The 17775-nt window shown below is 35.6% G+C and overlaps 1 protein-coding gene across 2 annotated transcripts in view; it reads right to left on the reverse strand.

Moving 5' to 3' along the window:
* Positions 1-48: 48 nt before the first annotated feature.
* IKZF5 (IKAROS family zinc finger 5) overlaps positions 49-17775 on the reverse strand; it is a 48059-nt gene continuing 30332 nt past the window's right edge. The window contains exons 3-5 of one of the 2 annotated variants that reach the window (XM_031955998.1): positions 10962-11126; positions 5948-6130; positions 49-4323 (exon numbers count right to left, since the gene is read on the reverse strand). In XM_031955998.1, coding sequence (XP_031811858.1) covers positions 3380-4323; positions 5948-6130; positions 10962-11094 — 1260 coding nt within the window. In that variant the 5' untranslated portion in view covers positions 11095-11126 and the 3' untranslated portion in view covers positions 49-3379. Of the gene's footprint in view, positions 4324-5947; positions 6131-10961; positions 11127-17775 lie in introns of those variants that run through there. The other variant, XM_031955999.1, reaches the window with a different exon arrangement.

The following is a 17775-nucleotide window of genomic DNA, read 5'->3' on the forward strand; positions in this document are numbered from 1 at the left end:
ATGTTTAAAGTGCTCTGCAGACATCAGAACAGTATTTTTGCTACATTGTTGCTTAGTAAAGTTGCTTTTGCTGATTTGCTATATTCAAGTTCAATTAACAAAATATAAATTGGGTTATAGATCTTTTAAAAAGGATATTAGTCATTAGAAAGTGGTTTTTTATTCATATTTTACAAAAGCAAAGCTTCACAACATGAACTGCACTAAAGTTGAGTTATTCAGCATTAAATTCTTCTGTAATCGCTGCACAATATAATGTATCTTACATCCATAACTCGTTTCATCTTTTGAATACAAAATATGCTCTTTACATTGAAATACACATTAACAAAAGTGAACACAATGCATATAGACTCTTAAAACTGACCAATAAAAAAATATTTAGGAGGGAATTTTTTTTTTTTTTTTGTAATAGGACATTAGTTATACATTTTTCTCAGAACCTGAATTTGTCATGAGGCCTGAATGAAAATTTCTTCGTAATTTAACATTCCCTGTGTCATATAAATCCTGCACTTTTATGGCAACACATCTATTTCTGTATTGAAACAATGGTGGAAAATATCCTATGGGATTATCCCTATTTTTATGAATTAATATCCATAATAATGGGATTATTATTTTACTTGTTTTTGCCAGTTTTTACTTGAATTTCAAGAAGCCGTATTTTTACACTCCATTTGTAAAGTCAACTAACATTTTTCCCTGTCAATCTTCACAGTTTCTTAAAAAAAATGTTAGTGGAAATAAGTTATCAACTTTAAATCTAAAGTGTTTGTTATTATGTTCATTGAACAAAAATAAATTTAGTCTCAGAATATTAAAATGTCTGTTAACAATAAAGTACTATAAATAGTGCATGTTAAACTTTTTCCAACAAATTTTATTTATAAAATGTTTGACTAAAAATAAAGGGGGCAAAAATATGTGTTTAATACTTAAGTGTAGGAATTAACATTCTTTCAAATAATTTAAATAAATTCCTAAATTTTAAAATACGAAAAAATTTCATAGATTGACCTTTAACAATTTAGTGCATTTCAGCATACTGAGAATTAAATTTAGCTTGTAAGCAGATAATGACTTTGGAATACCAATTGTGCTCTTTATTTTAGGTTATAGCAAATATTTGTATTTACATATATTTTTTTATTTAGAACTGGAAAACTATCCTCTATATATTTAATTTTTAAATGTACATAAAAAAATCCACTTTTAGTTGTCAGAAAAACATTCAAGTCATTGTTTGGCACAGACAACAATATATATTCTGTATTTCACAAGCAAGTTTTTAAAAGTTAAAAATTCCATTTTATATTTTGGGCTATACAGGAGTGTATTTTTTTAAAATTCAAAATGTTTCAAATAATTATATTTCTTTCCTCCCACAATAAAATAAAGTACCAAATCTTATAGTTAGATTCCTACTGTAAGAATGATTTTCAAATAAAATAAGTAATACTGCAAAATAGAATTATTTGTTTCTGAGGCTTATACCTTTAAATTTTATGAGGAAGAGAAACTTATAATTGTTTTGGGGAGATAGTTTTAAATTCAATATACTGAAATACTTTGATCAAGATGAATTTATAATTTATGCTAAACACAAAAGCATATTTTAATGGCTTTCCAGCATTCCCACCTCAGTGGGAACTGGAGAGTCCATTAGCTTTACACAATTGGGGGAGCTTTATTATTTGTTAGAGGTCCTTTTTGGCTAATAAATATACTTTAAAAATTAAGATTTTCTATGTAAGACTATGCAGTACTATTTTCAGATCCAAGCTACATTTAAAAATTATCAGTAATTGTTTAACCAACCTAATTGTTTTTTTAATTATAGTCTTGGGAAAAAAAAGTTGCCTTCTCTTCATAGTGAATTCATTCTATATTTAAGTGGTACTTATAATCTATAAAGTATCTAATGTCACATTTAGGAAAATTTCTCCCTATAGTTATGCTTCCATTCTTTATCATTGAACTGATATAAATGCCCTTCATAGATGTATAACTATATACAATTATCATCATCATCATCATTATTCTTATTTACTGTTTTGGCATGTCTGCAAATGAGCATGACAGTTTGAATCCAAAGAAAATATTGGCACTAAACTAGTTTACACAAGAGTTTAAGGCTTGTTTTGAATAGGTTTACTCTTGTGACTTATGTTACATTACTTTTTCAAATTAAATTTTGTTTATATATATCCAAGTTTCTGTAGCTTTCTCAGAAAAGATTGTCAGGTAAGGAAGGGACAGAAGGAAGAGCAGAAAATCCCAAACCTTTTGAAGAATATTTTCCAGGACTAAAAAAAAAGTAATTGTATAGGATGACATTCTGATGTTCGTCTTTGGTAATCAAATTATTAGAAGGAAATTGGAATACCTATTAGTTATCTAGTTTGTCTGATGCCTATGACACCAGAAAAAAATTAAAATGAAAAAAAAGTACAAAGTTAAAGAAAAAGACATTTTCAGGGACACTTCTGTGAAACAGTAGATACCATTATTCCAAGAGATATTTACTTTGCTTAACTCTTTTTTTTTTTTTTTTTTCAAAAGACTGAAAGTGCAATAGTGTCGTTGCAATGGAAATTGGACACCACCTTTTCACCCATGCCAAAACAGAGTAAAAAAAGATACAAATATGAAATTTTATTTATTTTATGTCATGGAAGTGAACAATATATTTTCAAACTAATTTTAGATTCTAGGCTTTTTTTCTTTTCAAGAAAAAGGTATTTGAATTTTTTTCATAACAAATTTTTATTTTAACATCAGAAACTGTGTATCATTTTTTCCCCCTTGGCAAAAAGGCAATTTCCTAAACTGAAGTGAGTTAAAGCCATTGTTAGTTTATAACTGATACAACTGCTTGAATTCAAAACATGGGAATATAGTTATCAAAAGTCATTTTAAAACAACCCTCACACTAAATATTTAAGTGGTTTGGTTTAACATATATATTTTTTAATTCACCATTTTAGAACATGGTAGAAGTTACAAGGTACGAAATCACCTCTACAAGCTGAAATAACATGGATGGAAGTACTAAGACAACTGAATGAGCATTATAAATTACTTATGAGTGTTAAAGGTAGGAAAATTAAATGAAGGCTCATAAGTTATAATTGTACGCCAATTCTTATCTAGTCAACAAAGAAAAAAAAGACTTCAAACTAAATGAAATCCTATCTAGCCTTATCACTAACACATAAATGACCAGACAAGAAAAATTTGTCTCCATTGTCAAATTTACAATTTAGAAACGTAAGATATGATCTTTTAAATTAGTAGATACCTCATTAAGGATGATAGAAACATGAAATTTTAGAAAAGCAAGACCAAAAAAATAGCATGATGTGATTGTTTTGTATCAGTGCTGGTTATGTTGCCCTCTTGCAAAATGACAGGCAAAATCATACTTGTTTTTACATTTGCATCCACATATATTACACTGAAAAGGGTTTTCAAACCCATGACATCCCATGTGAATAGTATAAAGGATATTGTCTGCAAAGTACATGTCACAGTGCTGGCAGTGATGCAGAAGCTGAGGGTCCTGAACTGGCAGGGCTGGGGCTGGCGTGCTGGGCTGGCTGTTACTTATGCTGGGAGTACTAGTGTGAGCGCTGCGTTCACTGCTCGGGCCTGCCACAGGGCTATAGTTCCTCTGACTATGTGATGGCCGAGGTTCGGGACTTGTAGGAGATGAGTTCTGAGGAATACTTGTTGATACAGCAGAAACGACTGCCGGGGTGGTGGGCTGCTGAATCATAAAAGGCTTTTCATCAGGGCATGGAACAACATCAGGGGATGCTGGGTTTTGATTCTCAGGTGGCAAACTAGATAACTGTCCTGCTAAAGTAGATAACTGATTTAAGGGGTTGTCAACCATGAGTTCTTGTGGGTCCCTTGGCAGGCCACCAGTCTGCGTTGTTTTTCCCATGCTTTCAAATGTATCAGTCTGGATATTTGGGATTTCATGGGTAAAATCATTCAGGTAGTCTGGTTTCTGAACCACCATGGAAGGTGGACTCAAATTGATAAGTGCTCTTCTGCTATACCCTAGATTGCTAGTCTTCTTTTGTAAAACCCCCCACATTTTCTTGCTGCTTAAGGAAGACCTAGTACCTTTAATTGGTACCATTTTATGTTTACGCCTACGATGATGGGAAAGATTACTTCTATCGCTGCAGCGGAAAGAACATAATTCACATTTGTATGGTTTTTCACCAGTATGGGACCGCATATGGGCTTCCAGATGACGCTCATAAGCTGATGCAAATGGACATAAATGACATCTATGAGGTTTTTCACCTATAAAAGTAAAAGAAACAGTATGAGATTTTTTCACCATAAAAATTTTTTAAAAAGATATGGTAACAGAAGAACATTTAGTAGAAAATTTTATGATCATTTATATTCACTGAATTTAAAAATGTAGAAAACCTTTTTCTTGATAAGCACAGAAAAGTGATACATTTGGAATACCACCCTAAACATTACTATGTACTTAAATTAACTTCATTCTAAGAAAGTAATCACAGAATTAAAAAATAAGATGCCTTCAGAGAGCAAAGGAAGTAAGATACTTAACACAAATAATTATAATATGAACTAGGTCATAAGTCTAAAAATAAGGTTCATTCTAGTTTACAAGAAATTCAAAGAAGAAAGAGATCATCCCTCTCCCCATCACCACACATACATAATCTAAAGTAAATTATTCTTTTTATCAGCACAAAATTTGTGATATCCAAATCTATCAAAGACCATACTGTTATAAATTTTCTTTTATTAGCCATAATCAGTACTCTTGCAGATAAGAAGAAATGGTGGAACAATCACAGTATGTGACTAATATTGATATTCCCCCTATCAAACTGTAGACATATAATGGATTGTGAGAGTGACATCAAAGCCTTAGGATCCTTCAGGTCCTAACTCTGAGACCCTGGGAAATTCTGTAATCTCTCTGCTCTTGACACCTAAGGCTTAAATTTCAGAGATGCTACTGTTATATTTTACATCATAATATATGTAAAATAATCTATACCATAATGAATTAGATGTATGTATATATGTGTGTGTGTATATGTCACTTCACAAGTCAGTGAAGTTGGGGCAGCTAGATGGTGCAATGGATAGAGCATGGAACTCTGAAGTCAGAAGGACTTCAAAATTCAAATGCACCCTCAGACACTTAACAGTTATTAGCTGTGTGACCTTGGGCAAGTTAACTTAAACCCAATTACCTCGCTCCACCCCCCCAAAAAATGCAGTTTTAAACTGTAATATCTTAAACTAGGCTTGCACATCTTAAAATTGCATTAAAAATCTTAATTATAAGTGGCATTCTTATCCAGTGTTTATAATTAGACAATTCTACTTCAAAATTAACATAATTGGCAAGATCCACTTTAACCACTGTTCTATTTCCAAATAATAAATACATCATACATAGAAAATGTCATAACATCTTTTATTGTCAAATTCTATGAGGCTGTAATTTAGAAAGCTCTAATTATTAAAGAATGTGTTTCCTAAAACTAGGACTATTTCCCCACTACTACTACTTGCCATATCCTATTGCCAAGAAAAACATTAATACCAAATTCAAAGTACAAACCTCCATATATGATTAGTATGGCATAAAGCAGCCCTAGGCAAATGCTAAGCAGGCAGCAGGGAGCTGGGCACTGAGAGCTAGTATACATTGGAGGAGCAGTATTTACCCTCTGGGGTAGGAAGGTCTATTGAAAAATACGTTCTCTACCAAAGGGAACTCTTTGGTACTGATAGTTTTTCATTTGTACCTCAATTTTATATGACATTTCTGATAGAAAGGGGAATTTATTCATGAATACAAAACTTGTATTATACTTAATTTTTAACCTATTGCAAGTATCAACACATACGCACCAAGAAATTACCTCATTACCTGTGTGAATTCTAATATGTTCAATGAGCCGTGCTGTTCCTTTGCTGGCATAGTTGCAGTATCGACATTTTAGTTTTCCATCAAATGTTCTTTCAAATCCGTCTACCAGCATTCCTGAGTTTTCATCCAAGGACACTTCAACAGATGGATGATCAAGTCCATTTTGATCACCATCTGCCCCAGCTATAAAAAAAATATGGTAATATAAATCAAGTCTTGTTATGCCAAAGTTCCCTTTTAATGGGGTAACCAGTTCCTCCAATTGTCCTATTTAGTTATTCTGCCTTAGGTTATAACGGTCCCCTCTTAATGTTTGAGATAAAGGTTTTATAGACATTCCTTAATGGTTGATAAGATAAAGTTTTATCCATTTCAGATGTCATTAGAGCATCAGTAATGTCATTGTTCTTGTTATTCCATAAAAAGCTTGCTGCCCCAATACTCAGGGCTAGACTCTTTGAGATGACAGTCTAGCCCTGGGATCAACAAGGATACATTGGTCCCAGTATTTCTCTCCATTTAATAAATTATTGAATTAGTCTCTAATCTCTGTCTTGCTCCGTTTCTTCGGCATTACATTTGGGGGCCCCCCAGCGAGGTAAGTAGAAAATGAGCAGGATTAGAGATGAGACTTTCGGGTCTCTGCCTTGGGCAGGGCGGCTGCGAATCTGAATTCTTGGCCTGGAGAGGTCCGGCCCTCCTGGATTTCTTTCCAGAGCCTCCTGGAAAGAGAGCAGTTTCCAGCCACAATAGCCTGATGGTAGACAACCCCATTTCAGCCACAGGAGAGTAAGTTTGTCTGGGTACCTTTTGGGGTACCATCTGGTTATGTCTTAAGACCTGTTTTGTTTGTTTGGTTTGGTTAATTAGTGACTAACCGGACATAGTTGCACGGTTGTACGCCTGTCACCTTTGGGGTGCCCTTTTCTTGGGGTACCGGTTGGTTTGGTTGATTAGTGAATAACCGGATGCGGTTGTCACTTGGGGTGCCCTTTTTGGGGGTGCCATTTGCTTGGTTGATGAGTGGCCTACTGGACGCGGGGGTCACTACTGGAGTGTGAAATACGGAATTTTGGACAAGGTAAAAGACTTTTTCTTTCCTTATCTTGTGGTGGACACTGCAGTCATCAAGACTGCAGTCGTTGTTTGGAGCTCTTGGGAGCTCTGGCACAATTCTTTAGGAATTGCTGCGGCTCTATCTCTAAAAAGAGATAAGAGGGAGGCTGCAAAGATTGGGAAAACTAAGTTTTTATTTGTCTGCAATCTAGACACTCCGCTGCCTCAAAACTCTTTTCCTGGAGTAGATGAAACTCTTGAGGAAACTCTTTCTGTCCAACCCTTTTCCAGAGACAAAGGCCTGTCCTTTGCATCTCAATGCCACTTCTTCCATCCAGTGGGAAGTATATACATTTGAAAACAGGACTCAGTTTCCCTGCTTGGGTCATCCTGTGTTAGAGTAATGCCGGCCCCTCCCGCTTTTGCATGCTCAGGGGGCTATCTACAAAGACTGGGAGTTTTAAAAATGCCATTTGGTTTGGCTTTAATGTTGTAATTGTGCAGTCTAAGTGTGATCAGTGTTCTGTAAGTCTTGTATGTTATTAGACAGTCTAGTTGTGCTCTGTGTTCTATGTGATTTTTGTGAAATTGTTTGTAATTTGTCTGTTTCAGTAACTTAAGAGCTCTGTTAAATTTAAGAACAATGATCAAATTTGGGAATTGGTTATTTCAATACTGAACTCCAGCTGGTGAAAACATTTGATTAGGAATTTAAAGATGATTCTAAATTTGGGAAATGAATTGGTTATCCTTAAGTATAAGATCTTAAAGGAACAATAAATAGCTTGTTAAAGAAGTTCTGTTAACTTGCCTGAAAGAGGTCATATGCCTCTAATTTTACCTAAAGTAAGTAGCAAGGACTTTTCTGAAAGTTTCAACTATGGCCAAGATGGACATTAGGAGAAGTCCATTGGGAATAATGGCCACATGGGGCCAGAAGGAGAGAAAGAAACTATATTGTTTTATTACCGGAAATGAGAAAGAAATGGATTATATGTTTTAATCCAGCTATGCTGGACATGTAGGTTTTATGGGATTCCCCCACCCACCCACTGATATCTGCTACTTTAAATGTTGGGTGGGGTAGGGATCTTTTGTAAAGATTTAAACTCACCCCCCACTGCTGCTACTTTAGCTATGGGAGCACCTAGTTAGCCTGGAGTGATTTCGCTCCCCACCCTTGTGGAGTTGGGGGAAGGGTAGTCACATGGAATTCTATTCTCCCCCCTTCCTCTAAACTGTTCCAGACATTTTAAAAACAGCAAACTGATAAGGTTATGGTAAATATCTGTTTAGGATTTGTTACTAGAGGTAAAATATCTTGGGTTTGTAGTTAATATGCACTGCATTTTTTCCCTCCTGTAACTGATTTCTATAATGGTCAATAAGAAATTGTTAATACAATTATCTCATACCTTGCTGTTTCCAATCTGGTTATGTGTAATCACTATATCCTAAATACTTGAGCAAATAAGTATTTGGTCTGGTCATCTATTGGTTACTAGATATTGTGTATGGAAATTCAAGTTTTTTTTAAGGGTTTTAACTACTGAGGAGCCATATCTTGTAGCAGTCCTTGTGGACCGGTCTTTCTATCTCAGACTGTCCTAACTTTTCTTTAGTTAGATTTGTTTTTATTTCTAGATATACTGACTTGCTTCTGGGACCTAGATCAAACCTTTGTTTGTCAGCTCACCACACTACAGACCCATCCCCCTCCTGGACTGAGCATCATCCCTGTTCAGCATGACGAAGCAATTGACAGCATCGCCCACTTTTCCTGATGTAATTTGGACTGATGGGGGGGAGTGGGAAAGTGGTCGACTTGTTAGAATTTTCACTGTATTACTGTGCTGTGTTTAAGAATTGGAATGGAAATTGTTAAACTTGTGTAACTATTGCTGTTATGTTTGAGGGACTTTTAGTCTGTTATGTATATGCATATGTATATGATTTATATGTGGGATGATCATTTGATAATTCCTTTCCAAAAAAAGAAAAAGGGAGGAGAAGAAATAGGAAATTGGGAAAACTGGTATCTTGCTAGTTCAGATTTAATTGGAAGTCCTTTACTCCTTGCTTAAATTTACTAGACTATGATTTGCTGGTTGTGCTTTAACTAGGAAATCCCTTATTCTGTTGGAAATGCCCTTGCAAACTTATTTTGGGGGGATTATTTTTTAGAAACAACCAGAAATTGGATACCTGTCTTGGAACTGGCGGTCTCTCTGAGCTGTTTCTCCACTCCTGTTACCCCAGGTCTTTAATTAGTAGTTCAGCGTACTTAAAAGGACCTTGTTGATATCCAGGCCTCTAAAAGTTTGGGGTTGCCTGCCTTGTTCTAACTGTGCATAATCTGCTCAGAAATCTGTATTCTAGTGGCAGCCCTATTTGTTCCTTTGGGCAGGAAGGTTGAGCTGCTCCAAGCCTCACCCTCCTCCCCTGGAGCCGGCTGCCCCTCTGAATGGGCAACAAAACTGCCTTGAGCCTGCTGCTCTCCATAAGCAGAGCCGAGTCATGCACAAATGACCATAGCTGTCCATATGCTCCCCAACTGCAAAGGATCTGACAATTGCTTGTCAGAAATAATTGAAATAAGGAACTTTGTGTATTGCTGATTAATTCTGGGGTTATCAGGGAGAGACTTGACCTTGCCATAAGTCCTTGCATTGGTCTAGCTTTATTTTGATTTTTACTTACTTCACATAGGGTTGTTCAAATTATAGTGCTAAGGCCTTCTAGAGGAAGGTAATTCAAAGATTTGAATAGTTCCAAGAGAAAAAGGGGGGAATGTTATGCCAAAGTTCCCTTTTAATGGGGTGACCAGTTCCTCCAATTGTCCTATTTAGTTATTCTGCCTTAGGTTATAACTGTCCCCTCTTAATGTCTGAGATAAAGGTTTATAAGACATTCCTTAATGTTTGACAAGATAAAAGTTTATCCATTTTAGATGTCATTAGAATATCAGTAATGTCATTGTTCTTGTTATTCCATAAAAAGCTTGCTGCCCCAATACTCGGGGCTAGACTCTTTGAGATGATAGTCTCGTCTAGCCCTGGGATCAACATGGATGCATTGGTCCCAGCATTTCTCTCCATTTAATAAATTATTGAATTAGTCTCTAATCTCTGTCTTGCTCAGTTTCTTCGGCATTACAGTCTCTGCAGTTTTAAATTTTGTTCTGAGGTACATACAAAATCCTTGATAAATGATAATTTAATTAAGCCTGCTGAGATTCATTCAGTTAACTTACTAGTCTAGTATTCCTCAACATCCTTATTTCACAGGAGGGAAAACATGTATATGGGTTTAAATTCTAAAAATTTACTTTAAAGTTACTGACATGATTGAACACAGTTGTCTGTGAATTTAAACATGTAACCAATACCCCCACGTGGCTGTCACATTATGACTCGTAGAACAGACTTTTGCTATTTTAGTCTGAAAGAATGGACTTTTCACTTTTCCATCCACCCTCATTCTAAGAAGTATTTGTCTATCAGGATATTCAAATTCTTTGTTATGCTCCTAAGATAAATTATAAAGGTTTGGTGTCAATCAATAGGAGGAATCATAGAACTCTTGGCCTGAAAGAATCACTGGCAAGCATCTAATCTGACCCCTTTATTTTGCAAATGAAGAAACAGAGGCCCAGAGAATTCAAATAGTTGGCTCAAGGTGGTCAAACAGTTTACCAAATGTCATAGACAACTCAGGTCTACATATTTCTGGGAAAGCTGCTCATTATACTATTTCCCTATAATTTAGTAAATTAAATCTTTAGAACTCCATCTATGTCTCCCCACAAAACCCATTCTCTATTTCTATTTAATGGCAATGAAAAAAAATTCCACATTTTCCAAAAACGCAAACAATTCATATAATGTTTTTTCTTCATAGTAAATATAATGCAGCTTGCACAAGTGAAATATGCAATAACATTTAAAAATTAGTCTACCTCCCTGAAGAGCCTCTGCTTCTTTGTCCCCACTAACTGATCCTGAGATCATGTTCACGTGGTGGGTCTGCTGTGTGAGATATTCCTGAAAATCTTTTACAAAGTCCAGAGGCTCTGGTTTCTTTTCACCCATATTCACCTTCTGAGTTTATGATTTTCTTATACCTGGAAAAAATAAAAGAAAATTACAACTTTCTACTATTCAGGCTAAACAGTGTTGCAACTGTGTGGTTCAGATACCATTTAATAAAAAAGCTGGAGAGATCTCTAGAAGCAAAGCAAAGTTTATCATACATTCTCCCAAGAATCGGGTATCCCATCCATGGAGCAGACAATCAAAGGGAGGAAGCACCTAGGCAGCAGGGTCAACACTTTTTAATCCCTAACACAAATACCCCCTCCCATCACTGACCCTCATCCTTATTGGCTGAGGATCTTACATTCTAAACTCGGGAATTACCCAAGAAATTAACTTGACCAATAAGTACATAGTTGCCCATATTTGGCAGAAACAGAAAGACACTGATGTCATAGGAGGATAATAAGAGGACTTAAGTATGCCCTTAGGAGGATAGCAGGGAGGGGACTTAAGTATGCCCTTGACTTAATGCCTAAAGTCCTTCAGGCCTACTCCAACTCTGAAATAGATGAAGCCTTACTCAATTTTCACATATCTTGAAAGATCTCACCTAATCTCGTTCACTACTAAGCCTTAAAACAACAGTGGAATAGAGGTTGGTTGGCTTCACAAGATGGGTCTCTCTTAGTGACTACACCCAGAACATGGTTTTGAGCTTTGTATACTCAAAAAGTCACTTTCACGAGCCCAGAAAGAATAAGCTAAGCTCTAGGAAGCCAATTTATATTAATCAAATTAAAACAGTATGCTGAGTTAAGGAGATATCCCTAGAAAGCGTCTATCTACACAAGACAGATTCCTCTTTGGATGGGTATGCCCATTCATGAGTTCAAATAGTAATACTATTAAAGTTTGCTTGGTGAGAATTCAATCAAAGGACCATAGAAGGAGGATTAGATTTACAACATGGATTCTTAACCAGGATCCATAAACTTGTTTTTAAAAAAATATTCTGATAAGCATATTTTGATATAATTTTTTCTTCAGAATAATTACATATATTTTATTCTATTCATTTAAAAATGTCATTCTGAGAAGACATCCCCAGGCTTCATTAGATTGTCAAAGGGATCTAAGAAAGGTTAAGAATGTCTTATTTGAAGATAAAAAAACAGACCATCTCCAATTCGGCCTCTCCCAATTTTACAGATGGAGCAAGTACAGTCCAAGTTAAGTGGTTTGTTCAAAGTCATGCAAGTCATAAGTAGCAGAATTAGGATAAAAACCCAAGTCCTCTGATGCTAGATCCAAATTGTTTTCTACTGCACCATGTAAAGAAAATTAGATGTTCTTAAAAGAGATCACCACGAAGCCAGTATTATGGGGCAATACTTTATATCCATCAAGTTAGTAAAATTAGCAAAAGATGTGAAAATTAATTATTGGGAAGACTATGTGAAAACAGGCATGTTAATACATTGCCAGTGGAACTGCAAATTAGTTCAAATGTAAAAACAATTTTGAATTATGCAAAAAAGGTACCAAGTTCATAATTTTTAATCTAGTGATTCCATTATTGGGACTATACTCCTAAAGAGATTATTTACAGCAAAATAAAAATAATCTGTCATAATAATCTTGTGATAACAAAACACTAAATGCAAAAATGTACCCATTGATAGAGGAATAGCTAAATATATGTATACATAAACCACACACATATATAATGGAATATTACTATGACATGAGGAATAACAATTATGAAGAACTCTAAGAAATATAAGAAGACATATGAAATGATGAATAGATAAGAAAGCTAGGCCAGGGGCAGCTAGGTGGCACAGGGATAGAGCACCAGCCCTGTAGTCAGGAGGACCTGAGTTCAAATCTGATTTCAGACACTTAACACTTTCTAGCTGTGCGATTCTGGGCAAGTCACTTAACTCCAATTGCCTCAGCAAAAAAAAATAAAGAAAAAAGGGAAAGGTAGGCCAAAACCCCCCAATAAACTTATATATGTATATACATAGATATAACATTGATAAACAACAAAACTTTGGTCAAATACAATAGTCAAATACATATTTTTATACCATCAAACTTAACATATCATTCCTTACAAAAAATAAAATGGTGGTGGGTGGGAAAAGTACACTGTAGAGGAGTTTGAGAATGTTTCATGAGGAAGTGTCTGTTATGTCAAGATATTATATATCAGTAAGTTTGGTGGTGTTTTTTTTTTTTTTTTTTTAATAAACTAAGAGTGTCCTCACCCCCCCTAGATGTTCTCAATAAACATGCACAAATTCTTCTCTTTGTCTCTTCTTTTTAGACTCTATGCAGATATCTAATCTCCTGTTAAGACATTATTAGGACTGATTAAAATTGATTAAAACTTTAGTTTTTGAAAAACTTGATTATGTTATGGTATAGGATGTCTCTTTTTGAGACTACCCTTAGAAAACACCTGCATCTTCTTCAATGAACTGTGAAGACTATGCTTAGCCAAATAACTAAATTAAACAAATTCAATTTTACAAGTATTTGTTAAATACCTGCTATATGTAAATAACTGTGCTAGGTGCAAGGGATACAAAGACAAGACCAAAATTCATCTTGCTCTGGCAAAGCTCCCTACTTCTTAAATATTTTTAAAGCTTTTCACATTTTTAAACTTCTCATTCTCTCACATTAGACCCCTGATCACCACGATCCTAATTCAGGCTTTGACTGCCCCCTGCTAGAATTTATAATAAAATCATGATTGTTATTATATAATTAATATTCTTCAAATGTGTCTCCTATCTCATCTAACCACTACACAGTTGCCATGTCACTCACTAGCTTAAAACCTTCTGTACTATGATTTGTACTAGGGTAAAACACAAATTTAGTACAGCATCTAAAGTCCCTTCATAATCTAGCTCCAAATTTTCCAGCTTTGCTTCACATTATTCTATCTCATATATCATATTCCAACTAAACTAGCCCACTCGCTAGTCCAGGAACCTGACCTTGTTTCTATTCACAAAAGCTTCATGTCTCCTCTTTCCAACCCAACCCCTACCTCTGCAGAGTGAACATCTGCAGTCTACTCCTTCCTGCCTGCTTTATCTTCCGTCAGGGCCCAGAATGGGGTAAGCACTGGAAGGATATGAAGGATGAAGATTGTAATGTCCCAACTAGCTCTTTGGAGGATCTCGGGACCAGCCATGATCTTAGTGGCAGGAGAGCCACCAGGAAGACGGTCAATCATTTCCAGTCCTCTCAGCCCTTAAATACCTCAGTGTGATTACCATCATTACATCACACTAAGTAAATGTGAACTAGAGAACCATTATCTCATCAATTACTCTGAGTAAACACCCTGTTGTAAGTATCCTTGTTTCAAGTATACTTTTCCAGAGTTCCAGCCCTCTACAGAAGATTACATAATCTTTTTTTGGGGGGTAGGTGGGGAGATGAGGGGATGGGAGAACAAAACATATATAGATGGAGTAAAATAATTAAATAAGGGAATATATTATTAACTTGTAAGAAGCATCTTAATATAGTGGATAGAAAATTAGGCCTCCAAGTTAAGAAAACCTGAGTTCAAGTCTTGCCTATGACATATGCTGGGTGTCTTTAAGTGCCCCAAGCTGTAAGAAGTTATAGAGAGATGTCAGTCAACTTTGATATGAGAAGTTCCTCCTAGAAAGGAAATCAAAGAATTGCAAAACTCATTTAAACCTAAATGAACAAAAGCCTTACTACTTGGATACTTATGATTTTATTCACTTACTCTTGCCCTGGTGGAAACTCAGTTCAACATCTGGACAAACATTAGAGCTGACTATGGGCAAAACAAGCACCCAGGAAATTGAAGAATTTAATCAGACTGTTCTCTGAAATGAATTCTTTGGCAAGTAATAAATAATTTTTCACAGCATCATGATTCATTCACTTTATCAACTATCTCTAATTTTTCTAATGAAATATCTAATTCTGAAACAGCAAAATCACTCTTCTGGAAATTAATATTTTAACACAAAAATTATTTTCTTTTTTCAAAGATCTTTGAGACAGAGGTAGAATGACCCACAAATCTTTTCATGGTAAGCAACTAAGTAAGGTATAGGGAAGATTTTTTTCTACTTCTAATTTATGAGAGGTATCTGGTAATGGTCTATTATCCCTAACATATTTTAAATGAGTTGTTGGTGCTCATAATAATAACAATTATAGGGGCAGCTAGGTGGCACAATGGATAGAGCACTATTCCTGAAGTCAGGAAGATCTGAGTTCAAATTTGGTCTCATACACTTAACACTTCCTAGCTGTGTGACCCTGGGTAAGTCACTTAACCACAACAGTCTCAGAAAAAAAAAAGTAATAATAATAATTATAGTTTTCCACCTAGGTCTTAATGCTGGGAATTGGGGTAGGGGGAAAGGATTGCAAGTAGAGGGAAGAAAAGGGAGGCTACATGACAGACTTTGCATATGACCTTCTATATTCATTCTTTCCTGACCTCCTTTCACACCTCCTAGTGTTCTCCTCCCTTCCCTTGTAATTGATTTTGTATTTATTATGTCCATATTTACTTATGTGCACATTATTAGGAATTGCCTCACTCTTTTGCATTCCCAATGCCTAGCTCTGGGCCTGCCACATAGTAGGTAATTAATAAATTCTTGCTAACTGATTGATGATATAGTATTGCTCCTGTCATGACTTAGAATCTGTGATAAATTTCAAGTGGTTCCCTTTCTGAGCCCCAAAGTCATATATGATATAAAAACAAATATCATATTGATTGATAAATCACTTTTTCCCTGCGTGTTCTTTTCAAGTTACTAATCTGTAAATGGGCATTACTCTGGAAAAGTATTATTTGAAACAAGGATATATACAACAAAGTGTTTATTCAGTTTAATTTATGAGATAATGATTCTCTAGTTCACATATATCTAGTATGATATAGTGATATAATCACTCTACTTGGCATGTACTCAGTATGCTATAATGATGGAATTATAATAGGGTATTTAAGGGCTAAGAGAACTGGGGATAGAATAAGTAAAAGTAACAGACTGTGAAGGAGACAATAAAGACTTTAGACTCTATTCTTGATCATCCTCATGGTGACTATCCTGCTGAAACCAAAGCCTGTCCAGAGGACTTCCAAAAGCTAGCCTGGGCATTACATTTTGGGCCCAACATGATGCACTGAAAGAAGCACATTACAGTTTGAGGCTCTGGATGTAAGGACCTACACTCAGCAGTTCAGTGGAGAAGTGACCAGGAAATAGGGTGAGTAAACTATTTTGTTTTTCAACTGCAATGGGGCAAATACTAAGAAAAGCGCCTTCTCCACCCCAAGGGAAATGTGTAGCATAAATACTTAGGTTAATAAAGAACTTGGGAGCAGATCATTGGATTCTTAGAAACATTACAGGAAGAAAAATTAGAGCCAGATAAATGGAAACTAGTGGAAGAGCAACTATTTGAATATTATGAAGATAATAATGGTCCTGATTCAATTCCTGAGGAAACATTCTATATATACACAACATAATGCAATTAGCTTTAAGAAATCCCATAAGTTTTAAAATAAGGAAAAAGGAGAAAGAGCAGGAGGGGGATGATACTGACAAAACAGCTGAAAAGCATGAATTGTTGGACAGGAAAAAGTTAAGTACAGTGCTGATGAAATTAAGGAGTGTGGTGCTTCTTAGCAGGAACCCTTAGCGCATTCCCCATATCATGACCCTCCCCCCTCAATTTTACCTTCATGGGTAGAGAGAGAGGAATGGGAGGGGCAAGTGACACCATCAGCACCACCCATGCAGCAGTTTTGTCCACCCCCTATGACACAATTACAAAAGGCATTAATTAAAGCTAAAGATGAAGGACAGGATACATCTGATTTAAGAATAAAAGCATACCCTGTGATTGAAGATTTAATTCTTCAGGTCAAGAAAGAAGAAGATATACTCTTTTTAATCTGGAAATTATCAAAGATCTGAAAAAGGCTTGCACTCTTTATGGGTCTACATCATCTTATGTTAAGATGTTATTAGAGAACTTGGCTTATGAAATTTTAACCCCTACTGATTGGAAATCTATAGTGACATGTTTAGAACCTGGACAAAACTTGTGGCTTTTGGAGTAGAGTGAACTCTGTAGAATACAAGCCCAACGAAATAGGCAACTTGGAATTAATATACCATTCGCCTTTGATCAACTAGCAGGTTTAAGTCTTTATGCAGATACATAAATGCAGATTAATTACCTTTTGACGGCATATGAGCAAAATGCTTCTGCTGTTATCAAAGCATGGGGCACCCTCCCAGGAAGACAAGATAGCAGGGAAGCCTTCATGAAAATAGAGCAAGGTCCAAATGAACCCTTTGCTGATTTTGTGGGGCATCTCTAGACAGCTATCATATGAACTATTGGTGAAAATGCAGCAACAGAAATTATGATAAGATAACTTGCTAAGGAAAATGCTAATGAGGTCTGTAGAAGAATTATATTAGAACTATACAAGGATGCACCTTTAGATGAGATCCTAAGACACTGTGCCACAGTGGGCACAGATACCTTTTATACCCAGGCTATGATACAGACTTCTCAAGATGTGAACATGGGAAGACAGGGTCCCTTTTGGCAAGAAACTTCCAGAGAAACTCATCAATGCTTTCAATGTGGTAAAGTAGGGCATCTGAAAGCTCAATGTTGGCATAGAAG

The sequence above is a fragment of the Sarcophilus harrisii genome, chromosome 2 (genome assembly GCF_902635505.1).
Source record: "Sarcophilus harrisii chromosome 2, mSarHar1.11, whole genome shotgun sequence".
Taxonomy (NCBI): domain Eukaryota; kingdom Metazoa; phylum Chordata; class Mammalia; order Dasyuromorphia; family Dasyuridae; genus Sarcophilus; species Sarcophilus harrisii.